Raw genomic sequence first — 27,047 nt, 5'->3', positions numbered from 1 at the left:
AAGCAGATTCGTTTGTGGCTGGTCCGTCATTGCCGGACTCACTTCGTTCGTCCGGCAAACTGTCGGACACGCCACAATTTTAACGGCTCATCTGTCATTAGCGACTCACTGCGTTCGTCGCTAAGCGACAGACCACGCCATAAAAAGCACTGCTTCTCTTCCATATAAAACAATATACTATTATCGCCAACCATAACGACGGTTGGTAAGATCAACATAGCAAAAAAGTACTTCAGCGTTATGGCGCTAAAGTAAATTTCACTTTAGCGCCATAACATAAAAAAATTTAAAAAAAATGTTTGAAGAAAAAATACTATGTGTTATTCGGAAGAGAAGCAGTTTCGTTTGTGGCTGGTCCGTCACTGCGGACATGCCACAATTTTAACGGCTCATCTGTCATTGTTGAATTTAAGAAATCTATGTTTTTACAATTGGCTTTACTAAATTCATGGTTATATGTTATAGCATTTTCTGATAATATAGATATCTATTGTACACTATTCAATAAACGATTTTCAACCCTCTTAAATGGCGCAGGCATCTTACAAATTCAACCAAATTGTTCAGTTTACACGACTTCTATGATATTAAACTCTGATAATACATATAGCAGCACCATTTCTGTTAACTATATTCCTCCGTTAAATTTAAAATTGCTGTTAACGTACCTGTCCTTGAAAAAAAAGTATTTTAATATTATCCAGTAATATAAATACCTACGACAACTACATATTATTGCTATAATATAATCCTAAATTGTTAACCAAAACTGTGAATCCGCCCGACACTAGTGTTTAGAAATGAGTAATTTTCGTAGTTCAAGTACTGGCGAAAATTGCACCAATCCAAGGTACAATTTTCGAAGTTAAGGAGGGAGGGATGTTGTAAAGCACCATTTTTATTTTAATATAATTTTTTATTATTTCTTTTAATTCCAAGAAGTTTGTTAAATTCTTTATAAATTGTAACGGTATTCTGATACCGTTGGATTTAGAAGTGTTTTTATTCCTAAATTGCTGATTCTGAAATCGCTGCCTGACTCTTGAAGTAGTTTTTATTGCGTGTTCTGATTCTACATACAAAAATATGTTGACTTTGATAAGACTTGTTGATGGGTGTTATGGTTGTTATAATTTGGAAAATGTTATTCTTATTTCATATCCTACTAATGAAAAAAATAAACAAAATCTGCCATTCTTTGCATGATTTTGATTAATTCCGTAATATCTCAAAACCTGCAACTGATAGGTATAGGGACATGTACAGAAGATTTACAGGAGGTTTAAAGTTATTTATAGTTTTTTTTTGTGTTAGTAGATTACACAATAAGAATAACATTTTCCAATTTATGATAACAATAACACCCATCAACATGTCTTATCAAAATCAACATATTTTTATATGTAGAATCAGAACACCCAATAAAAACTATATCATTCCATTTAAAACATACAAGGTATTAACAGATTCATTAAGTATGGAACCGGCCTAATATCTCTAAAAGTACTTGTCGGATCAACATGACATTTGAAATATGAATTTGACTAACAAAATTTCCAACTTAATTTTTTTTAAACCACTAGTTTTTTGATCACTAGTTAAAATTGACATAATTCGAAAGCTTTTATCAAAACATTGTCTAATAAAATATTTAATTTTAATATTTATATTAATTTTTATTTTTACACTATTGAACGATTTAAAGAAAATTGAAAACTCTTAAGAAATTGCACACACGTAGCACGAAAAATATGAGACATAAAATCAATAAAACGGATTGAAACGGATGATTATTATCAAGATTTACTAAGATTTAACCAAATTTTAAATTTTTTACAAGTTATTCCGTAATAAAAATGGGGGATTACCATGTGAAAAAAAAATATCGCTGACGTCATAACTCATTTAAACATGGCGAAAAAAATTTAAAATCTACACCAAAAAATTGTAAAAAATTTAAATCTTTAGATCCGTTTCAGGGATTTTTCTATAAACCGTTTATAATGATTTTATCGCCTATATGCGCTACTTTACAAGCACACTGTATATAGAGAAAATGAGAGTTTAACAATACTTGTACGACTGTTAAACAGAAACTGAGTTTTCCGAAACTTGAACGAACGATAACAATACAGAAAATTAAATTTGAACGATGAAATATGAATGAAATAAACAAACTATTTTTTTTAATAAAAATATTAAACTTAAATAAATTTATACGTTGTAGTTCAAGTGTCTATTTCAAGTTGTACTCAAATATCGATACTGTTTGAAAACTGTTTTGTATTAAAATAAATATTTTTTATTTAATTATAGGTGTGACAATTTAAAAATATATTCGATGATTCAGTGACTGATGAAAAACATATTTTGATAAAATTCTTTAAAAAAAATTGTACATAAAAACTGTGTATCGGTGTATTGTTTAAAGTAGTTTGATAATATCGTGTTATCTACGTGTATTATCTATAACTAATTTGTTCTCACAGTCCGAAATAGCAAACAAATATTGCATTTTCTGGTAGTTTAAGAAAAGTTAGTTTAATGATTACTGTTCAATCTCTTAAAGTTTTGAAAGAAAATTATTCGAAATTTTTATTGAGTAAGTACTATTATTTATAGTTTTGATATTTTTGAAAGTGGAATTTTGTCAACTTGATTTTTTTAAGAACTTATTAATGAACTTAAGAACAATTAATGAAATTAATTAACCCTCCGCACACTAGGTGAATTAATCTCACATGCCATACTAGGTGGGGCTTGACCCGCAAATAAAATAATATTTCTATAAAATTTTACATAGAACACTCATTCGCGCGTTTTTGTTTTTGATTTTTTTGTTTTTTTTTTAAAGATGAGATATACAGTGCTAGCGTAAAGTAACCCCCCCCCTGTTTAACTTCTGAACAGATTGAGATATCAATATGAGCAAAAAAACGTCAGTTTCTATATTTTATCAGCACAAATATTGTCTTATGGAAAATTTTGCTATCACTTTTAGTTTTTAAGGAAAATGGATCAACTTTGTTTTTTTAAATGGAACACCCAGTATATTATGGTATCTTTCGAAAGAATAAAACAATACGAATCCAACGATACCGCACAATCAAATATCGGTTTATTAGTTTTTTACATAAATATTAAACAAAATGCGAAATTTCGCCGGAAAAACCAACGCATCTTCGTTGACTACCTGTCGAGATACAATGGGCCAGATAAATGGTGGACGGTCAGTTAAAGGTCGGTCTACGCTCGGGTTAAGCAGGGTTAAAATCGGCAATTCTTTTAGAATGTTTTTATGAAACAATCAATGCAAGAAAAGGATAAAAAGAAAGTTCTTCTTAAAACTTCTAAGAAAAAATTGTCATAACAACAATTTTAAAGTTTGTAGGTACCTTGAAATTTTCTATTTAAGGCAGCATGCAAATATTGTCCTTCATTTCTATCTTGGAATTCTACCCGACCAAGTATAACCAAAGAAAAGCGAGATCAAAATGGCTAGAAGGAGTTTAGAGCACAAAATCGGAGGAATTTTAATATTCCCTCGTGCTGACAGAAATGTACATGAAACAGAGCGACAATTTAATGAACGATTTCCTGAACATCCAATTAGTCGAAAATATTTAAGAGAACTTGTAAATAAGTTTTTGGAAACTGGAAGCGTCGAGGACCGCAAAAGAACTGGTCGTCGTTCGATTTCTGAAGACACACAAGTGCAGATGTTAACAGAAGTAGTTAATGCGTGCATGATGTCGTCTGCTGCTATCGCATCAACGTGTGATGTGGGTCCAACAACGGCGGGGAAATATTTTTAGATTTGTTTCAGTGATGAATGTACTTTCTTTTTGGATGGAAAATTGCATCGGCAAAATGTACGTTACTAGAGTGATTTTAGTCCACATGAATATCGTGAAGTTAACACTCAATTTCCCAAGAAAATAAATGTTTGGACAGGCATATTGGGAAATCACATCGTGAGACCAATATTCCTAACCGAAAATTAGACCGGAATTGTATTTAAGATTATTAGAAGAAGATATTAATCCAAGTCTTTTGCAAATTGTACACCAGAATCCTGACGATTTTGAAATGGCTCCTCCACATTATGTGGCAATGGTACGAAATTATCTTGATACAAATTTTAATGGCCACCGTCCAATCGGTCGACGTGGGCCGATTGAATGGCCAACAAGATCACCAGATCTGACACCTTTAGATTTCTTTTTATGGTGTTATTGACGAAATTATTGACGTCTGCCAAAATATTGATCATCACATGTTAAGCCGTGTGAGAGGAAACACTACAAAAATGTTTGTTCCTAATAAATAAAAAATTCTTTTATTATTCAATAACAACACTAAGCCAATTTTTCAACCAATACGGCAAAATCTTTAATAAAAAAAATTTCATTTCTTATATTGACTTTGATTTTTTTCTTTATAAATATTTTTTGATAAAATATGATTAATTCATAAATTTAATATACTTCAAAAATAAGTAAGGGAACTATCAATTTTAAATCCGTCTTAGCTCGAGCGTATACCTACCGTTAACCTACCGACCACCATTTAACTGGCCGATTGCATTTCGACAGGTAGTCGACGAAGATACTTTGGTTTTTCCGGCGAAATTCCGCATTTTGTTTAATTTTTATGCGAAAAACTAATAAACCGATATTTGATTGTGAGGTACCGTTGGATTCGTATTGGTTTCATCTTTCGGAAAATACCATAATATACTAGGTGTTCCATTTAAAAAAACAAAGTGGATCCATTTTCTGGAAAAACTAAAAGTGATAGCAAAATTTTCCATAAGAAAATATTTGTGCTGATAAAATATAGAACCTGACGTTTTTTTGCTCATATTGATATCTCAATCTGTTCGGAAGTTAAAAAAGGGGGGGGGGGGTACTTTACGCTAGCACTGTATAATACCCCACCTCGTACGCGGAGGATTAATTAAACTTATATAAAATTTTTAGTCTTCAAAATTTTGTTTCATTGAAATTATATAGCAGGGGTGGCCAAGCTCCTTGATAGTCCGAGCCATTTTTCAAAATTCGAAATTTTTCGCGAGCAGCAATTAAATACGTATATATTAAAAAGGTATGCAAAAAAGGTATTAAAAACAATTTACTAAAAAAAAAGGACCCCGAGTACATTTATCGAGAGCCACAAATAATCATTCAAAGAGCCGCAGTTTGGCTACCGTTGTTATATAGTTTAAATTTTTATCGTTTTCGTTATCTGTTTATCGAAATTGCATCGAGATAAAATCAATAACTTTTTTTTTCTAGATAAAAATGACTACTTATAATAGATTAAACTCAGGCACTAATATTGAGGAACATAATGTTTCCAACACTGAGATAAATTCTGTGGACGTAAATAATCATTTCACCACAGCCCTGAAAACTTTTGTAATCCAAAATTCAGAAGAAGACTTTATAAATTATTTTATATCTAACGAAACCGTTTGTCGCGGAATTTTTAGATCACCATTGGGCGATGTTTTAATAATTCTTCATTTGGTTTGTAAAAGATATTTAATAAACATACTAAAATTTTTGATACCGATTATGATGCCTGAAGATGACAATGCAAGTAATGAACAAAATCTGGAAATATTTTCTGAAATTGGTTTTCCTGCTATATTCGAAGAAATATTTCGAAAACCAACTAATTTTAATGGAAAATTTCTGAACCGCATCTTGATAACGTTATTACAAAATTGCAGTGTGTACAAACCCGACGATGTTTGTAATTACAAAGCTTGTGTAAAGTGTATTTTGAATCAAAATAACTTAAAAATTGCGTTTAATGAAGTTGACGATTACGGAAACACACCACTACATTACGCCGTAAAATACACAGATTTCGAGACGATTATTGATTTATCGCAACTGGGTGCGTTTTTAGATACAACAAATAAAAAAGGGATTATGCCTGTTGATAATATTTACGCCGAGGATTTAGAAAAACTTTTAGATGCTTGTATACAATTACAAACACGTAATCAGACGGAAACTCAATTCAATCCGAAAAATAAATATATTACATTTGATTATACCACACTGTTTTCTAAAGAAATGTCAGAAACAGATGTGATTATGCGAATTGGTAAAAACCGGAATTAAGACATTTATTAAAACACCCAGTTATTTCGACAATTTTGGATTTAAAGTGTTACAAAATGGTAAATTTTTTCGTGATTAATTTTCTTTTTTACGTAATTTTTGAAATCATTTTGGGGTTATACATTTTTATTGCAAACTTTCCCTCTATACGTTTCATTTTTAGTTGCCTAGTATGTGTTGTATTGATCATATATTCTTTAAAAGAGTTTATTCACATTGTCTTAGCAGCAAAAATCTACTTTAGAGACCCGGAAAGTTATTTAGATATATTTATATTAACAGCAACAAGTTACATGGTGTTTAAGGATCTGTTTTGCGGGAATAATGAATCTGATTTACCGTACTATTATGTATTGATCGGATGTGGCATCCTGGTTTATATAAAAGTGACGTTATTGAAAGCTCGATGTCTAAGTTTTTCCATTAATGTTTCGGTTCTTAAGGCAGTTTTATGGAATTCCTTTAAATTTATACTTTGGTTGTCACTTTTATTTATCTTCATTGTATTATACTATGTAGGATACATAACAGCAAAAAATGATAAAAAAAATATTGATTACTATAATAATAATGAAATAACCAATTTGTTTAACCGTCCAATTTTAACGATTTTAAACGAAATACTTATTCCATGTTTATTTTTTTTTATTTCAATTATACTTTCTAATGTTATAAATGGTTTGGGAATAAGCGATATTCAAACGATAAAAAAGAAAGCAAAAGTTGTAACCTTACAGGAACGAACTAAGCACATAGAATATATTGAAAAAGTGGTTTATGGTAATACAATTTTATCAAAAATATTCAAGGCATACTTACCTGACATGATAACAACAATCTCTTGTAAAAATTGTGGACCAACATCGGAGTACGACGACTTTTATGACGATAATAAACGACTGTATCTCTTTTCTTACTCCAATGACATACAACAATATGATAATAGAAAACATGTTTATATGACTCTTTATAATGATACATGCGTTATTACCACAAAATGCGAAAAATGTAAAAAGTTCAGGATACCCATATCCCCCGTACACATAGACAATGAGATAGCGAAAAGTACGGAAGAGATTATTCGGAGACGTTTGAGAGAATCTTAATTTTTGTAAAATATTACAAAATTTTAATAAATAAAGTTTATTTAGTAGAGGTAATCGTCAACGCATTGAAATTGACATTTTACTGTTAAATTTTCAAAATGTATTTTGTTACTTATTAATAATAACTATAAATTATTAATTGAATATAGATATTATTTATACATTATGTCCTCAGAAACCTCCTGCGCTCACTTTTTTAACAGTAGGCGAGAACGTGTAAGGTACGGGGAGTGTGTATTCTATACGCGGCACCTAGGCCCCAACGGACCCCTTGTACAGTTCTGTTCAGATATAATGCGAAAAGAGCTGCTCGTAAAGGCATAAAATTGTACTAGAAACGACCTACGTTCACGAGGCATTCAATCCAGGTTTTACCTGCTCTGTAGTGTTGCAAATGTTCCGAACAGGCAAGCGGGGTGATGTGATTTATGGCCAAGAATCCCAAAGAAAAATTAAGAAAATAAATAAGTATAAGCAATCCATTTACTTTACACAATTCCTGTAGTAAATGAAAATAATTACTAAATTACTGTATTACTTTGGTAATACAGTGGAACGATAACTCGAACCTCATAAGAAATATATGTATCTATATTGATAGTAAGTTATATATAAACTATATATTGAAATATATCGTAAACCATTAAAAAATATAATATATTATTATACATATAAAATATAATAAATATTATAATAATCTAATTGTGGAGAATTTTATATGGTCCATTATACGTCGTATGAAATTGTACGTCAATCTTGCCATATAGGTTATCAAGTTAATTGACGGCAAGGTTTTATAACCTATAAGTACGAAGGCTTTAAGGTTCAGAAAAAGAATCTCTATCCAATAGCGTGAAGAAAAACACAAAATTTGAAAATCAAAAGTTGATAATTGTTTGAAATTGAAGATGGCGTTGGAAAAAGTTTATTTGTAGCATGAATCATAGTATTCATAAACCTTTTCATTTGATATTTCGCTCATGAAAATTGGAATGTAAATGACAGAGTTACAGCTTGCGGCATTCTTGTGTGACAACTTGTATACAGGTGTCTTTTTTCTGCTAAAATTACATATAAAATGGATGTATTGTACATCAATGGATTCAGAAAAACAATCTCTATCCAATAATGTGAAGAAAAATATTCGCAGCAATTTGAAAAGCAAAAGTTAATAATTGTTTGAAATTGAAGATGGCGTTGGAAAAAATTTATTTATAGCACGAATCATAGTATTTATAAAACCATTTTATTTGATACCTGGGTCATGAAAAAAAAAAAAATGTAAATAACAGAGTTACAGGTTGGGGCGTTTTTTGTGTGACACCATGTATATTAGAATGTATTATATTAGGAAAGGGAAAATTGTAAATGTAAAAAAAAACAATAAAACGCTTATTATTATTACCTACGGTATTTGATGTCACAATTTCACCTATCTCACTTCAAGGATTTACTGCACTCCTTCTACAGCGCAACTGACCGCCCAAGATGGATTTGCTAGGTGCTATTTTGAAGATTTTGCATTTCTAAACCATTCGGGGCTATAGTTTCTATAAAGTAGTGAAATTGAAAGCTTGAAATTGAAGATGGCGTTGGAAAAAGTTTATTTATAGCATGAATCATAGTATTCATCAAACCATTTCATTTGATGCCTTGGTCATGAAAATCGGAATATAAATGACAGAGTTACAGCTTGGGGCGTTTTTTGTGTGATACCCTGTATATTATTATTGATTACTCACGTTAACTGTTACTCTTATTGCGTTGTTTCTCATTATGTTTATCCTTGTTACACCTTCAATTGTTCTTATATCTTCATTTTCATAGCAGTACTGTTTGATTTTAATTAACAATTATCTTTAGTTACTTTCCTCCACCTTATCTATAACCTATAACTACTTTTTTGGAGGAATTTAACTACACTTGGCAATTTATATTTATTAAATCTATAACTCCGAAAAATTTGTTTCCGAAACGGATGGTCGCGAGCGAACTTCCAGATTTAGTTGAAAAAGAGTTAAAGTTAGGTCCGTATTTTTAATAGAGTACACGCTATGTGGGATGGAGAGGTATGTCCCAACAAATGTTTTCTGATAATGGCACAAACTTTGTGGATGCAAATCTCGAAAGAGTTTTAATTTCTTAATAAAAAATTGTAATAAATTAACTCATTTGATCAATGACGCATTCATTAATTAGACTTTTGTCCCTCCTAGTTGACCTCTCAGTTTGGTGGACTATGGGAAGCGGGTGTTAAATCTGTTAAATTTCATCTTACACGCGTAACTGGCAGCGTTTCATTTATTGTTGAAGATTTTTTAACATTCAACATTTTAACTTGTTGAGATCGAAGCGATTATTAATTCCCGTCCTCTAACACTTTTTTCACACGTTCCGCCGATTTAAATCCTTTAACACCAGCACATTTTTTAATTGGAAAAACATTGCCGGCTGATCCAGATTTGAGACATGAATATTAAACGTTTGCCTCATTTTCAACATATGCATTAAGTATAGCAACATTTTTGGGGAAGATGGTCCAATTCAAAGAGTATTTGGCGGAACTTCAAAAACGATCCAAATTGGTAAATGACATTGAGTTCTTATATAGGTGTCCATTATGTATGAAATATACTATACATATATCTCGGTAAATGTAGACTTTATAAAAAAACATTTTATATAAAAGTTGTTGAATATTTTATTTGCCAAAATAACACTGCATTCAATTGTTTTTAATTCAGAAAACAAATGAGTTGATTCAAGTGAATAACACTTGAATTTTTTTAAATGGCAATGTACCCTTTCGTTAGTCTCATTTGATAGAGATTAGTTTTTTCTATACGATGACATAAAATTTTTGTACCCTTACATTAGAAATTTTTTAAAAAACTGTTAAAATTGTTTATTAATAACATTGCCATTTAAAAAACTTCAAGTGTTATTCGTTTTCTACAATAAAAACAATTGAATGCTGTCTTATTGTGGCAAATAAAATATTAAACAACTTTTGTATAAAATGTTTTTTTATATAGTTGATACGTACCAAGATACCAGGTGTCCGCTATCTTCCGCATCAGAGCATTATACGGTTGTAAGATACATTATTCTCAAGCGATCTTTCTAATAAAATTTTTTCGAAATGTTTATAATAACCGCACGGGAACTGTTTAAACGAACTGTTTTTCGTCCAATCAGCAGATCGCAAATCAGACTCAGGTAATCGGTGCCACCCTCGACCGGTCCGCTACACCGATGATAACTCGTTTCCCACGTGCACTCACCAATAGATTCGTCATGGAAAGAGAAATAAATTTTTTCGATGAATCAAAGTCGTCCGTTATTGGTCGTCGTTAAACAGTTCCTGTGCGGTTATTATAAACATTTTGAAAAAATTTTATTAGAAAGATCGCTTCAGAATAATGTATATTACAACCGTATAATGCTCTGATGCGGAAGATACCGGACACCTGTATACTATATTCCATATATAATGGGCACCTAGCATATACAGCGTGTCCCGTATCTTCCGCATCAGAGCATTGTACGGTTGTAGAATACATTATTCTGAAGCGATCTTTCTAATAAATTTTTTTCGAAATGTTTATAATAACCGCACGGGAACTGTTTAACAACGACCAATAACGGACGACTTTGATTCACCGAAAAAGTTTATTTCTCTTTCCGTGACGAATCTATTGGTGAGTACACGTGGGAAACGAGTTATCATCGGCGTAGCGGACCGGCCGAAGGAGGCACCGACTACCTGAGGCTGATTTGCGATCTGCTGATTGGACGAAAAACAGTTCGTTTAAACAGTTCCCGTGCGGTTATTATAAACATTTCGAAAAAATTTTATTAGAAAGATCGCTTCAGAATAATGTATCGTACAATCGTATAATGCTCTGATGCGGAAGATACGGGACACGCTGTATAGCACAATTAAACATATATGTATAACCTAGAGTGCGTATGTGGTGGTGATGGGGCAATCAGAAAGTCAGACATGTTGGATGTACCGACCTGAACTTAGCTATAGTTTAAGTAGTTAAGTCTCTATTGTCCCTAGAATAAATTATAACTTCACAATTATCGTTATTTTTATTAAAATTTGATTTTTGTTGAAGGTTTTCGAATTCTTCTAGTTTCACATATATTTTTATAATTTGGTAGGTTGGAAGATTATTTACAACAGTCTATAAAATGTTTCTGGTTACTTGATTTGAAATTAACAATTAACGTTCAAGTAATAGTTATTTGTATTATAAGTAAAGAAGAAGTTACTTTTCTTTAAGAATAATACATGAAGTTTTTTCGGACACTCAATTTAAATGAATTACCTACATTTTATAAGAAATTATTTAAAAAATACACGACGAGCTCGAGAATCAAATTGTCGTTTCTGCCGTTTCCCTCACTACAGCAACCAAACAAAAAAAATAAAGTAGTGATTCATCAGAAGGTGTTATCAAAATCGTCACTAACATGTGGTGATTTACAGTTACAACAGTGTACATCAAGTATAAGCTTCTCTAACCTTAATAATTGTACGTTTAATATTTATTCTAATAAATAATTAATTGTTTATTTGGTTGCTATAAAGAAATGGTTACTAGAAAGAAATGAGGTACTTTTCTTTACGGTTTATAATTAGGCCATTTCCAGTGAGTGCTCGAAAAAGTTTATTATTAAAGAATGTTCAGTTCTTTTAAAATAAATTAACAATTATTTATAAGCAAAAGGTTAACGTGACCAATGAGAATTGTTTTAAATATTTTCTTCTTAAACTAAAACTAGAACTAACACTACAAACTTTCGGGTTTTGCCGTGCGTCTTTTAATAAAAGGTTTGATGTGTCGGATGCCATGTTGCACCTTCTTCAGAAACTGATTCGAAGTGACGAGATCAAAAATCGGTAACTGTATACAGGGTGTATCTGAATGACTGCAACAAACTTCAAGGGGTGATTCTTTAGTGAACTTTAAGGGTACTTTGATATATGAACCATGGGCGACTTCGGCTCCCCTAAAGAGCTACACCCCTTCAAAAATGGCGGAAAATTTTGGTTTAATTTCTTTTTCTCAAAAACCATAAACGCTAGGAAAATGAAATTTGGGGAATATGTTTAACTCATAATAGGGCACGTTTTGACCCTATTTGTACTTTCAACCTACCCTTCTAAACTACTAAACGTAACCACCCCCTTTGCATTTTTGCTAAAATTTTTTTATGCAGATGATAAATGACACTGCCCGTTAAACAACGGGTATGTCGATCAAAACTTGGAATGAATTTTGAATGAAAAAATCTTAGTAGGCTTTGCAATCTTTGTCAGAAATATTTTTGACGTTTAAATGTCAGTTTTTCTTACTGTTATTATTGTTTTTCAAATAAATTTTTGAATAAAGTTCTATTGCATTTACGCTCGTTCACTCGACGTTTCAAAATTTTAAATAAAACAATAATAAAGTAAGAAAACCACTGATATTTAAACGTCAAAAATATTTCTGACAAAGACTGCAAAGCCTACTAAGATTTTTTCATTAAAAATTTATTCCAACATTCGATTACAGCTTAACAGTTAGTGTTTGCTTAATTATTTTTTTTCTCAGAAATTATTAATTTTTAGAAGAACATCAGAGAGACAAAAAAGTTTTAGAATAGTTTTATCTATCTAACTGAAACTTTTCCAATGTATTTATCATTTTCATAAAAAAAATCTAGGCATAAATTGAACGGGGGTGGTTACGTTTAGTAGTTTAGAAAAGTAGATTGAAAGTACAAATAGGGTCAAAACGTGCCCTATTATGAGTTAAACATATTCCCCAAATTTCATTTTCCTAGCGTTTATGGTTTTTGAGAAAAAGAAATTAAACCAAAATTTTCCGCTATTTTTGGAGGGGTGTAGCTCCTTAGGGGAGCCGAAGTCGCCCATGGTTCATATATCAAAGTACCCTTAAAATTCACTAAAGAATCACCCCTTGAAGTTTGTTGCAGTCATTCAGATACACACTGTATAAGTCTGAAAAACGAATTAATAATCAGTTAACGCTAATTACAAGCTAATTAGTAACTAATTGCGTCGCGTCCGGTGTGAGGCGGGTCGTAGAAAGGCTTTCTACCAGGCGTGCTGCAGAAGAATGGATACACTTCGAGGGACATCAACCAGGCCATTAAGCAGCGAAAGCAGAAAGAGGACACGGTAAGTACAAAACCACTTGGATTTATCTGTCTTCCCTATGTTTCAGGTGCAACGGAACGAATTGCTAGGCACCTCAAGAAGAACGACATCGGAGTGCGGTACGGCACGGTCAGCAAAATTCGGAACACACGCCCGATAGCCAAGGACAAACTAACTCCATTAAAAGGAGCGGGAGTCTACCGACTATCGTGTAGTTGTGGGAAGGTTTATGTTGGCCAAACTGGACGCAACGTCGAGTGCCGCATCAAGGAGCATGAAAGGGAACATTGCCATGCAGAGGGGCACCGAATAGACTTCGAACAAACGAAGGTGCTGGCTAGGGACAACAGATATTACCAAAGACTGACAAGAGAAGCCATAGAGATCCACCGATATAAAAATAACGTCAATAGAGAGGATGGATGGGAGCTTAGCAGAACATGGAAGATGGTGGTGAACACGAAGACCTCTTCCCGCCTCACACCGGACGCGACGCAATTAGTTACTAATTAGGTTGTAATTAGCGTTAATTGATTATTAATTAGTTTTTCCGACTTATATAGTTACCGATTTTTGATCTCGTCACTTCGAACCAGTTTCTGAAGAAGGTTGCAACTTTTTTTAAAAGACGCACGGCAAAACCCGAAAGTTTCTAGTGTTAGTTCTAGTTTTAGTTTAATTCACACCGGCCGTGAAAGCCTTCGTACTTATATTTTCTCCTTAGTTTATGTTAATTATAAGGGTTATTATTAAAAATTATTATAGTCTTTTAAAATATTATATAATCAATAATTATTTATCAATAAAAAATTAATGTGTTTTGTTTTAGTTATTATTTTCTGTCTTTCCAGTTTGTAATAATGTAAATTCTTGCATAAGTATATATGTATAAAAATTTCGAATTTCCCGATTAAAAAAAAAAGTGGAAAGTCACCATTTTGAATTAATTCGTCCAATTGAAAATCTGGTATCACCATCGTGTAGAGAATGTTCTAAAACATATTACTGCCAAATATTTTGAAAGTAGTACCGATAGTGTGGCTAAAAAAAAATAAGGCGGTTACTCTGAAACAGGCTGTATAGTTTGTTAGGTATATTTCTTATAGTTCTTGAATAATTTACATTGCTTTTTGTTCTTTCTAAAGCAATTGTGTGTATCTAAAAGTTAATGTTGTTATGGTGATAACCACACTATGATGCAAACTAATGTTCTTAAGTTACTACATTTTTGGGTAGCAGGCACTGAGAGAAAAAGTGACGTATATACAACGAATTTATTCGTTGTAACAATGAAAATAACGATAAATCAGTCCGATGAAAAAGTACGTTGACACAATGAACATTTTGCACAAAAGGATGAACTCGTTCATTGATTAATGTAAATTTATTGCATGAATGAATAGCGTACATTGGTTTTTTCAAATCACATTTTATTGAGCCAACAAAGTCGAACATTATAATTATGTGCAGGATTATCCTGCCAATGATACTACTTTATAGTATCGATTAAAAATGTTCATTGCTGCAATAATACCATACAATGTAATCATGTACAGGTTTATCTTTCTAAATAGCTAGTTCACAGTATGAATTAAAGTTGTTCATTGAGCCAATAACATCATACGTTCTTATAATGTACGTATTAATCCTGCTAATGAAGCTACTTCATAAAATATTCCTTTATCCAATAAATATTGTTCATCAAGTACATGAACATTATATGACAATGAAATTATTTGTTGCTTTAATGCTAACTCTTAATTAACACTATGTACCTTCACTTAGCTAATCACGATATTTAATGTCACTGCATGACGGTAGTTATAAACACCGTACGCTAATAGTTTCTATCAAGGGAAGCTATGAAAATGAAAACTTCTGTCCCCGATTATACCTATAATGTGACAAGTTGTAAAAATTGTAAGTATGATAAGGTAGTTGATAAGTTCTTCTTATCATAATTTTCTTGAAAGAAATTCGTTGATCACAGGGTATCTTTTATCCTTTCACATTCAGTAATTTTCTAACATAAATAAGGTAATACTAATCAGACAATTAAACACTCTAGAAAAGAACACTTTAGAAAAGTCTATTTGACATTTATAAAAATATTTTGAAATGATTGTTAACAATTTTGAATTGTCAGTTTCAACAACATGTTTACTCATCTGGAATCAGTGTTTTGAAATGTAAAAACATAACAATTAATGTTTATAATAAATAGTATTGTTTCTCTGTAAGTAGATAGCACTTTTTCTTTTGTATTGTTGCTCGTTTCAATAAATTAAGTCTGTTCTGATTAGGCTAAAAATGCGTTGACTTATCCATCATCGATTTTTAAGAGAGACTCCTAATCTTGATATATGCCCTGTGCAAAAGTCAACTTTTAATAATAGTTTTCGAAAAAAGTATTTTACCTGCCGCTAATTGTTGTAGAACTCGCCTCGCTCGCTCGACTTGTTCAGTAAAGCATCACTTTGCTGACTTGGTACATAAATAACTATTGTCTATCTTGTAGTTGTTAGTATTAGAAATTTTTTAATACATTAATCTTTTTCAGGATTTGGTTTGATACCTTTATCAGTGATAAGATGACCTAAATAATTTAATGATTTTTTGAGAAATTCCCATTTGTTTAAAGAAATTTTTACTCCGTGTTTTGGTAATCTATCAAATACTTGTTTTAGATGTTCTTTATGTTGTTTAATTGAGCTTGAAAGTATAATTATATCGTCACACTTGACATATTTCATCGGTTAAACCTCTAAGCATATTGTTCATGCATCTCTGAAAAGTTGAGGGTGCATTACACAATCCGAAAGGCATTCGGTTGAATTCGAATAAACCTTCGTGAGTGATAAAAGCAGTTTTTTGTTTATTTTTCTCTTCTACTTCAATCTGGTGATAACCTGATGCCAAATCTAAACTAGAAAAGTATTTAGCTCTACCTAACTTGTCTAAAATTTCGGTGATATTGATTTATTCTGTTTTGATATAAATTTTGGGTATGGATATGTTGGATTATAATTGAAATTTTGTGGTCTCGTAAGTGGTTGATTTTGTGTTGGCTTAGGAAAATTAAATCTTGAATTATTTTTATTAAAACGGGATGGGGTGGCTGATATTGTAATGGCCTAAATTGAAAAGGTTTAAATTGTGGGTATCTATCTAGAGCTCGTGCAGATATAGGTCTTACTGCTAAATTAAATGGATTTTGATTGTTTGAAAATATCAGTCGATGTAAATTCTGACCTGGTGGTAAAACTGGTACTTTTGGGGAATTATTCAAATTTAGTGGTCTTGTGGTTGGTTTTCCACAAAGGTATAGCAATTTTTGTTTTTCTAATACGAATTTCATAGCGTTTTCTAAGTTATCAGGTGTTTTGTGATACAAATATTCACCAAAATGCGGTTTTTTGTAAAATCAGTAAACACACGTTCAATCCACTTGTTACGTAGTTTTTTTCTTTTAAATTTGATTGGTCAAGAAAGTCGTACGATAGAAGTGGGCACTCCGATGAGCTGGGAATCAACGATAAAAAGATTAGATCATAAGTTACTTATGATCTAAGTTACCACCGAAATGTCAACACCTTTGTAACAACTATAATTTGAAATAAAGTATAAAAAGTTTTTACTTTTTACTTTTTTTTTAAAGGTTTAGTTTAATTATCAACACCTCGCAACACTCTCATTCATTGTTCGTTTATCGTACAATTATGGTTCCTCGCGATAAGATGGCGAATTTCCAATTGAGGTCATAAAACGAGATGCCGACAACATCAAACGAATCGATGTCATTTCTGGTTATTCTGTCCCAAAGACAAGCCCTCTTTTAAAACATGGCGTCGCCGCACAGACAGAGTTTTGACGGGATACCCCCAGTGTCCTTTCTGGTTATTCAGTGGCCTGGCATTGTAGCACCAATAAAAGAATAAGAAGATCTGCTTTGCGGCTTTTGTAAAGATATTTTCCGTAAATACCGTGGTGGTATATGGGCTGCGTTAAGATTAAACAACTTAAATGACATTATATAGTAAAAGTCTTTATTCATCCGGTGTATTCCTCCTATATCTTTTGAATTAAACGTTTATTTCTTCTTAACTAGACTCCAAATCTACTGGCAGAATAACCGCCAAGCCTGTTGGAGAGCATGTAGATTTACACTTGGGTCAAAAGTATATATCTACTTTTAGTATTTAAAACAAATATATTTTTAATTTTTATAAACTAATTTAAATTAATCATCTTCTTCTTCCTCTTCTTCAATAACAATATCCCATGGTGTTTGCTCAGCACTTATCCAAATAATCGACAACACAGTACTCGCTAATGATAAAAAAAATGTTAACCATAATAATTTTATGTCTTTATCTTTTGGGTCCTAAAACAAATTTTAATTATTTCTGTTTTTTGAAATATTTTTTTAAAAACTTTACAATACAATAACTAGCTGGATGAGTTGTATCGTAAAAAAGTGTAATACAATTAACGAGACCATTTCCAATACCAATAATTGTACCACTATAATGTCGTGTTATATCATGTACGTTAACTGAACTTCCAGTGAAACCAACTCCAAGAACACCAAAACCCAAACAATATAAGATAAAGGAAAAATAAATGTTGTGACGATGCGCGCCAAATGTAATCAACAAACTTGCTAAAAGAATTCCAGCCAAATTCGCAACAATCCTTACATAAATAATCGGCATTTTGTTTTTGTTAATAATATTTTGAAAAATATACCCAGAGATTAATCCACCAAAAAATCCAAACAATGGTAAAACTTTAACCATCCATTTAGAATCCCCAAAAATGTACAACCATGAAGTATGATAACCAAAAATTAATTGAATTAACAACCATTTATGGGCAACATAACCAAACCAAACTGAACGAACAGATTGACTTTTAATTATATTTTTAAATGGAATGCGTTGTGGAAAGGCATTCGTTGTGTTGTATTCCAAATTAGTTTTTCGTCCTTTTTTTAAATACGGATGAGTCCAAGGTGCGGAAAAAACGGTAAAAAACAATAAAATTAAAATTGTAAAACCTCCAAAACCGACCATTTCCATCGACCACGAAACCGATTTCACATCAACATAACCGATAATCGTGATAAAAAGGCTGTGCCAACAAAAACACGTTACATTTATGGCTGTTGATATAAATGTTAATTCGGGTTTGTTGATCCAATGCGCTAAAAGGCTATAAACGGATGTTAAAACAAAACTTTGAGCGCTTCCAAAAATGAAGTTAATCACAGGAAATCCCCACCATGGAAATAACCATACAATATGACCAAAACTAATACAAAGTAATGTGTCGATGAATAATCCGATTTTTAAAAGGAGTGATCCACCATATTTATCGGATAATACTCCGGCTATTGGATGTATCAGTATTTGTGATATTGTTAAACTAAATGTTACCATTTTTACTTGATTTGATAATGACGAAAAAACACCAGAATCGGATGAACTAAGAATTTCTTGTTTAGATATAAAATAATGTATGTGTCTATTTATATATAAGCGCATGTTGTATTGAAACATTACACATATGCTTAAAAAGATTATTAAAATATTTTTTGCCGTAGTATAACGAACTAAAACACAGGAATATTTTTATGTTTTTGTATATCACATTAAAAATGATGGAGATTTTTTCATAACTTACTTCGTTTACATTTTCTACAGAGTTTATTCATAAATCCCATCGCAAAATGTGGTTGATTATTCAGATTGATTGGTTAATGACAGTTTTGACATATGTAATTATGGTTTGTGTTGTATAGTAGAAACCACGAGAGCTGGCAGTGACAGAACGCTTAAAAAGGGTATGAATCAAGATATGGACGTACGACTTAGATTATTTCACCACGTACATTTAAATGTAGGTTATGTTAGTAATGGAGGTTATATGTCAAACATTGTCAAAGATATTTAATGATTTTCGGCTTGTGAAAACACTAACATATTCATGACAACGCTCACAAGACGTTTCGATTTGAGGTTATAATTATAGAGTTACATCCCTTAGAAGAACAGACGTACTTTTTCGACGTGGCCATTTGAATTGTACAGCAGACATATTAAACTAATGCTATCTCTTTCTAACACACATTACTCTCTAGCGGTTTGTGAACTACGTATGGCATTTGTAAGAGCGGAAAACGATGATTTACTGCCAGCTCTCGTGGCGTCTACTATATAAATAAACTCTAGAGTGCATCGTGCTCAAGGTTTGTATACAGGTGTCCGGAAATGACGTGTACAACGCAAGACCCTTGACCAAAAATATGATGATTTAACTCAACTTATCTATATACAAAATTGCTTAGTTTATCCGCTGAGGGCTTTAAAAACAATAATTTGTTTCAATTTTTTTTAAATAGGTCGAAAAATCCTCGGTGGATCTTATTCATTTTTTGGTCATGCGTTTGTATCAATAGACTACAGCTATTTGTGAAATAAACTCTAATTTCGAAAATTATAGGGTGTTTAAAAACTTTGTCACAATAAATTATGCATCCACATCTTTTTAACAAAAAATATTTTAGTCCAATAGAACGCAATTGATAATACTTCAGTCGGAAACCTCAAATTTTTATTTTGGCCAGAACCCCAGAAACGTCTAATGACTGGTCTCGCTGAGACACGTGTGTATTCGCGTATAGCTTGAAGACGAAAGCAGCTATCGAAATGTGGTAAATGTGAACTGATATTCATTTTTAAAGAGTTTTTCATTTATATATCCTAGATATATCTGAGGACTTCAGGGGGTAAACTACCCTTACTTTTTTTGGAATAATTTAAAAATTATCCTGCCGGTTTTGGCACCATTAACTACCCTTATAGTACGATTAAAACGTTTACGTACACGTTTACACCCCGTACGTTTACGGGGTGTAATAGATAACCCCTTTTCTTAAGAATAATGTGATTAAACTGTTATATTTTTGAACAATATTTTGAAGAAAACCGTAAATTAGTTGCAAATTAAGGTTTACACTGTAAAATAAGCCGATACGGATATATACGACATTTAGGGCTGGGGTTAACCACCAGCCCTAAAAAAAAATATTATTTTTTTTTGCGAGTATTGTTTATCGATTTTGGTGCAATTTAGCACGATGATTTCTTTATACGTTAAGTAGTACTTTAAAGAGAACTTATAAGGGTTAGCAGTTTGGTGTAGAAAATATATTTGCGCTAATAATTTTCTTACTCATACACAAAAATCTTGAATATTAAATATTATACATATATTTAAGTTCTTAAAAAAAACTTAAATATATGTATAATATTTAAGTTTTTGTTAAGAATTTAAATATACAGGTGTATCTAAATTGATGCGAAAGATTTTAAGGCTGTTCGACCGCTACGACAAACGTATTTCCAATAATACGGGTAACCGTTCGAAATATCAAAAAAAGTTTCAAACAAAAGTTGTTTCAAAATGGAAAATCTATGCTTCTTCTGCGAGATATTTGATTAATCATTATTAATTACTGAGATTGTTAAGAAGCATTTTAAAAGGGCCTAGAAGAAGCGTAGATAATTATTAAACGAACACTTTTTCTAAATAACATTTTTTGATATTTCATAAAATAAAGGAGGAAAATTAGAAATTTCCACGCCGAAATATTGTAATAATTTCCTAATTTTTGTATTAGCCGCGCCCTGAAAGGATTCGGTGGTGTGGCGTACCAGTTTTAGCGAGATCGTGCGCACTCTATCTACCATTGAATCTTTACGACTTTGTAGAAATACAAATTCATTCTTTAGGAATTAGCCGTAAAAGCACAAAATACATAATATGAAATGAAATATAACTTACCATTTTTTAAAGTAGGTATATCGATCCAAATTCTTACGTTTAGTTTTAGTAATTTAATTAAGATATGAAAGTTTAATAAAAATGACAAAAATTTTAAGTAAATTCATTAGTAGAACTAAAAATTAATAAAATCCAGAATATAAATTAAATACAGGGTGATTCACATAAGAACCGACACAGAGCAGGGATATGTAGAGGACAATAAATTAAGATGATTTAACGTAACTTACCTCTATACTAAGTTGTACACCTGAGTAGTTATAGGCCTTCAAAGTTGGCTGTTAAATTTTTAAAAAGTTCATTATCTTCGTAATACATTAAGCTAGAAAAACCAAATTTGGTATATGTTATGAGTGTAGCAAGGGTATTCATTGGTAGCAAATTGAACTCAATTGAGGCATTTCAAAGGGTTTATTAAGGGTGATGTTACCTTAAATTTTGACAGCCTTTTAAACCTTTTGGCGGATTTAATACATTACTACTTCATTTCATGTGGAATTTAATTCTAAAACTTTTCTTACACTTATTATTTTTAAAAAAATTTAAATAACTAAAGACACGTATTTCGTAATGTTACTTAAAATTAAAAAAAAATTTAGTAGTCGGCTATGAAACTGTGCGTCAAACTTGACAAATAGCTTATAAAGTTATTTGACGACAAGGTTTTATAACCTATTTGTCAGGTTTGACGTACAATTTCACAGCCGACTACTGAATTTTCGATGATTTTATTAGTGTATTAAATCCACCAAAAGGTTAAAAAAATCTGTCAAAATTTAGGGGACCATCCTCCTTATCAACACTTTGAAATGCCTTAATTGGTCTCAACTTGTTACCAATTAATACCCTCGGTACACTCATAACGTATATCAAAGTTGGTTTCTAGCTTAATGTATTACGAAGATATTGAATGTTTTAAAAATTTAAGGCCCAACTTTGAAAGCCTATAACTCCTTAGGGGTACAACTTAGTATAAAGATAAGTTGAGTTAAATCATCTTAATTTATTGTCCTCTACATGTCCCTGCTCTGTGTCGGTTCTTATGTGAATCATCCTGTATATTATAATAAACAGTACTCCTATATTTATATTATTTAACCGTTATTTAGTGTTTTTTTTATTGAAAGAACGTTTTAATTATATAACTTTTATTTAAAATTACAATGTATTACATAAGACTTTATGAATACGGAAGCGTAACTCGAACATCGCGTCGACGATTGGAGTACTTTGTGGTGTAGGACTTCACGTTAATTGCTCTTGAGACGTGTCCTGGGGAAAATCCTGCGTCTCAACGTGTTCTGTGTATTCGATGTTTTCGTCGATATGTCGTTCACTATAGTTATCGTCTGTTTGGCCATCATTAGGATATTGGACATAAACATTAGCTTCGGTTGTTTCTGATGGAAGCTGAATATTATTTGACATCCATTGTCTCTTTGGGGCTGGTCGGTTGATAGATGAGGCTGGACATTTATTACTGTTGTCTATTTCCATCGGTGTTGGTCTGGTTAGCCTCTGTTGCATTCGTCCAGGTGATCTAGCAAACGATTGACTACTTGATTGCTGTGGATAGAACATTGGGTGTGGTGGCATTATAGCAGGTGGAATATATTTATTCTGTTGGACATACGGTTGTGTTTGTATCGGTGGCATTCTTTGCATTTGACTTGGTCAATTTGCAATTATAGGAGATGGTCTAATAATACTTCTCATGGGAGATGTGTTTGGTTGTTTTGTGTGGTAGAGGAAGTGTTGTTTTTGGGTATTGTAGTTGGTAATCTCTAACGCATACCCTTTTGCTGTCTCTATGTCGGCTGGTTGTCTTAACTCAACCTCTAGATCGATGTTGGGATTGAGTAAGACCAATCCGAATAATACGTTCTTAACGGTATTTGATTATACTGTCCTTGTTTGAGGTCGCGTATGGCGATGTCGTTTTCTTCTAAATTTATTTTTGATAGGAGAGTATAAAGCGTTGATTTTATTTTGTTTACATAACTTGCTGTGGTATCATCCTTCTGCGGAACCAAACTGTTTAGATGGTACACCAGAACTTCTTCTGATCGCTTGTCGCCAAACGAATGGATTAAGATTTGTTTCAACTCGGGCCAGGTTGTGGGTAGCTTGTTAGCATCCACCGCCCCACGTGCTTTGTCGTGTAATCTTCCCATAAAAATCATCAAAAGACGTTTAGCAATTCGAATTTCATGCGGGACTACTGGGGCTGTTGGTAGATATTCTTCGATCAGAAATTCGCAGGCGTTTGTGTAGCTTTTTAGTGTTACGCGGTCTCAATTGAAGACCGGGATTAAGTCTTGGTCCACTTTAGATATTTCTCGAGCCATTGTGATCTCGTTGATGGCTTCCAACAAATCGTTTAAGTTGTCCACAGTGATTGGAAAGTGTAAAGAAGGTGTGCAGAAAATAATTCTACTTACAGTTGTACGAAGATTAATACGATTACTAGCATTGATTCTTCTTTTTGGTAGTCCTGGGAATCGATCGCTAATTTTTGAAGATTCAAATTCCTCGGCAGGTACTTCTTTCTTCTCGTATCCAGTAACAAAGAACTTGAAAGTTCAACACAAGTGTTCCGTAAGTCGGACCGATTTTAGGCACGATACAAGATATAATCACTCGCGTTTACTGGATCCTACTTTAGCCCTTCATCTACTGTTTTTCAAATGAATGGTAGAGGTAATCAAATCAGAAGAACAAATTTTCGGAATTCTACACCATTTTATTTTTGGATATAACCGAAACAAACGGGCAATAATAACTTCGTTCCTCATAACAATAATCGCGGATATAATAATTTCAATAGCCACAATAACAACCGAGGTAATTATGCTGAATTTAGAAATAACGATCGTGGTAGTTAGAGCGGGCCATATCACAGTCGCAGCAACTTTCGAGGTCGTAGAGGAATCTCAGGTTCTTTTCGTGGAAATCATGCCTATTTAGCAGAATCTGACGCGATGGGAATTCCTGAGATTACCAATAAAAATACAGCTAATGACATAAACGAACAACGTTTTTTTCATGAATAACTCTACAGATAAAGTAATATGTAGTATGAATGGTATGAATTATGTGCGAATGAGATACGGTACGGATGATCTATTATTTCTTTTGGATACGGGTGCAACATTAAGTGAAATTTTTTCAAAATTTTACAAAGACTTGAAATAATTGATACCACTAAACAAATAGATATAAGAGGAATTACAGGTTCAGTAAAGTCAATGGGTTTAGTAAACATTCCTTTAAACATTTACAATTACAATATTACTCATGAATTTATTGTTATGAATGATGTTGATTGTGATGTGAATGGCATCATAGGATCAGATTTTTTTGAAAAACATCTTGCAACCATAGATTACGAAACATTTTCATTTTGGATTAATTCTTGTAAAATTACGATCAACTTAGAATCTTAAATAGATAGTTTTGTAACTATACCACCACGTTGCGAAGTTATAAAGTATTTCTCGACAGATTCTTCTGGAGACTGTGTGATTTTGCCAAGTGAGATATCTGAAGGTGTCTGCAGGAATCATTGTTCGACCAGATTTGAATAAGGTCCCAGTTAGAATTTTAAATACTAACGATAGGGAAGTTAAAATTAAAAATTTTAGACCATCAAATGTATGTTTATCAAAATTCGAATTGTTAAATTTTGAAAACACTAATATAAATTTAAATAGAGTAAATAAACTTATAGATTTACTTGATGTAAAACATTTAGACAAAGAAGAGATAGACGCAATTCATAAAATCTGTGCTAAGTATGCAGATTTTTTCTTATTAAAGGATGATTCTTTGAGTGTTACGAATATTATTAAAGAAACTATTAAATTAAAAAAAGACGCACATCCAGTTTATGTCAAACCTTATCGGTAAAGTTACCTCAAGCGCAAAAAACCGAAATTCACTCTCAAATAAATAAATTATTAAATGATGGAATAATTGAAGAAACAAAGTCAAGTAGGTCCTCATCATTGCTAATAGTTCCTAAGAAAAATGATAGTCAGGGAAACAAACAATGGCAAATTGTTATCGACTATAGGTTGTTAAATAAAAATATTGAGGATGACAGATTTCCGTTACCTAGTATTACTGAAATTTTTGACTCATTATCAGGCGCGTTATATTTTACCCAGTTGGATCTTTCTCAAAGATATTACCAACTAGAATTGAAACCATCCAGTCGAAGTTGTACAACTTTCACTACTAACAAAGGCCAATTTCAAATGACTAGGCTACCAATGGGATTAAAAAGTAGCCCTAGTTCATTTTCACGGGTCATGACAATTGCGATGTCAGGTTTGAACTATGATTCATGTTTTGTTTATATGGATGATCTTATAGTGTTCGGAAATAATTTACAAAATCATAACAAAAATTTAATAAAAGTACTCAATAGGCTTAGAACAGGAAATTGCAAATTAAATCCAGTCAAATGTAAATTTTTAGAAAAAAAAAGTTATATTTAGGTCATATTATTTCCGTAGACGGAATTTCACCAGACCCTGCTAAAATAAATGCAATAAAAAATTACCCAACACCGAAAAATGCCGACGAATGTAAGCGTTTTGTAGCATTCGTAAACTATTATCGTAGGTTTATTGAAAATTTGGCTGAAATCGCATATCCGTTGAATAAAGTATGCCGGAAGTCTATACAATTTCGATGGGATGAGTGTTGTCAAAAATCGTTTGAAATTCTAAAAAATTCTGTAATAAACCCACCGGTTTTACAATATTCTAATTTTTCAGAAACTAATAAATTTATTCTTAGAACTGATGCTTCTGGTTATGCAATTGGCGCAGTACTCTCAAATTCTGATGATAAGCCTGTTGCATATGCTAGTAGGTCATTGAACAAAGAAGAAATTAATTATCCAGTCATTGAGAAAGAACTTTTTTTTTTGGCAATTTTGTGGTCCATAAAGCACTTTAGACCAATTTGTACGGCAGAAAATTTGAAATATTCACGGATCATAAACCATTGATATATTTGTTCAGCATGACGAATCCTTCTTCGAGATTGACTAAATTTAGGTTAGTATTAGAGGAATTTGATTTTTCTGTGCACTATATAAAGGGAAAAGAGAATTCGGTAGCGGACGCGTTATCAAGAATTACTCTTGACTCTACAGATCTAAAAAATATGTCACACGATGTTTTTGTGACGACACGTGCACAGCAAAAATTAAAAAACTGTGAATCTGTAGAATGCTCTGGCAATGATACTGATAAATGGACCGGCCATCCAGGAATTGTTGAATTGCTAAAGCGTCCAATAGGTTCAGACGAATTAAGAAATTTGAACAATAATGTGAATGTGGATATAATTAATTACAGTGAAATTTTATATGATAAAAGACATCAAATAATTTATATAAATTTAAGTTGTCGATCAATTTCAGCCCTAGACACAAAGTTGAGACACTTAGAAGCTATATGCATTAATAATGATATTTAACAGCTGTGTATATTTAAATGTAAAGAAAATGTAAATAATTTAATTGCCAATTTAGCGAAATATTCATAAATAATCAGAGTTACGCGTAAAATTTAACATAATAAATAAAGGAACATATATTGACCGTAAAGAAATACGTCAATTAATTTTAAATGAATTTCATAATTTACCTACGGGAGGTCACGCTGGTATCAATCGTATGTTTAACAATATTAAGCGATACTACTGTTGGAATAAATTAAAACATGATGTAACGGGATTCGTAAATAAATGTGATGAGTG

At 32.0% G+C, this 27,047-nt stretch overlaps 1 protein-coding gene and 1 pseudogene across 1 annotated transcript; one reads left to right on the top strand and one right to left on the bottom strand.

Annotated features, from left to right (window-relative positions):
* The first annotated feature begins 2,457 nt into the window (after positions 1 to 2,457).
* On the top strand, positions 2,458 to 8,647 carry LOC111420295 (transient receptor potential cation channel protein painless-like; annotated as a pseudogene).
* An 8,401-nt stretch (positions 8,648 to 17,048) lies between these two features.
* LOC111420297 (putative inorganic phosphate cotransporter) lies at positions 17,049 to 20,530 on the bottom strand. The gene is made up of 2 exons (XM_071200578.1): positions 17,864 to 20,530; positions 17,049 to 17,808 (listed from the first exon to the last, which is right to left on the bottom strand). Exons 1-2 carry the CDS (start codon positions 18,983 to 18,985, stop codon positions 17,665 to 17,667), a joined length of 1,266 nt encoding a protein of 421 aa, XP_071056679.1. The 5' UTR covers positions 18,986 to 20,530; the 3' UTR covers positions 17,049 to 17,664.
* Positions 20,531 to 27,047: the final 6,517 nt, after the last annotated feature.

The sequence above is a fragment of the Onthophagus taurus genome, chromosome 11 (assembly GCF_036711975.1).
Source record: "Onthophagus taurus isolate NC chromosome 11, IU_Otau_3.0, whole genome shotgun sequence".
In the NCBI taxonomy this organism is placed as follows: Eukaryota; Metazoa; Arthropoda; class Insecta; order Coleoptera; family Scarabaeidae; genus Onthophagus; species Onthophagus taurus.
The sequence above is the reverse complement of the archived record's forward strand: the minus strand, read 5'-3'. Positions and strand labels throughout refer to the sequence as shown.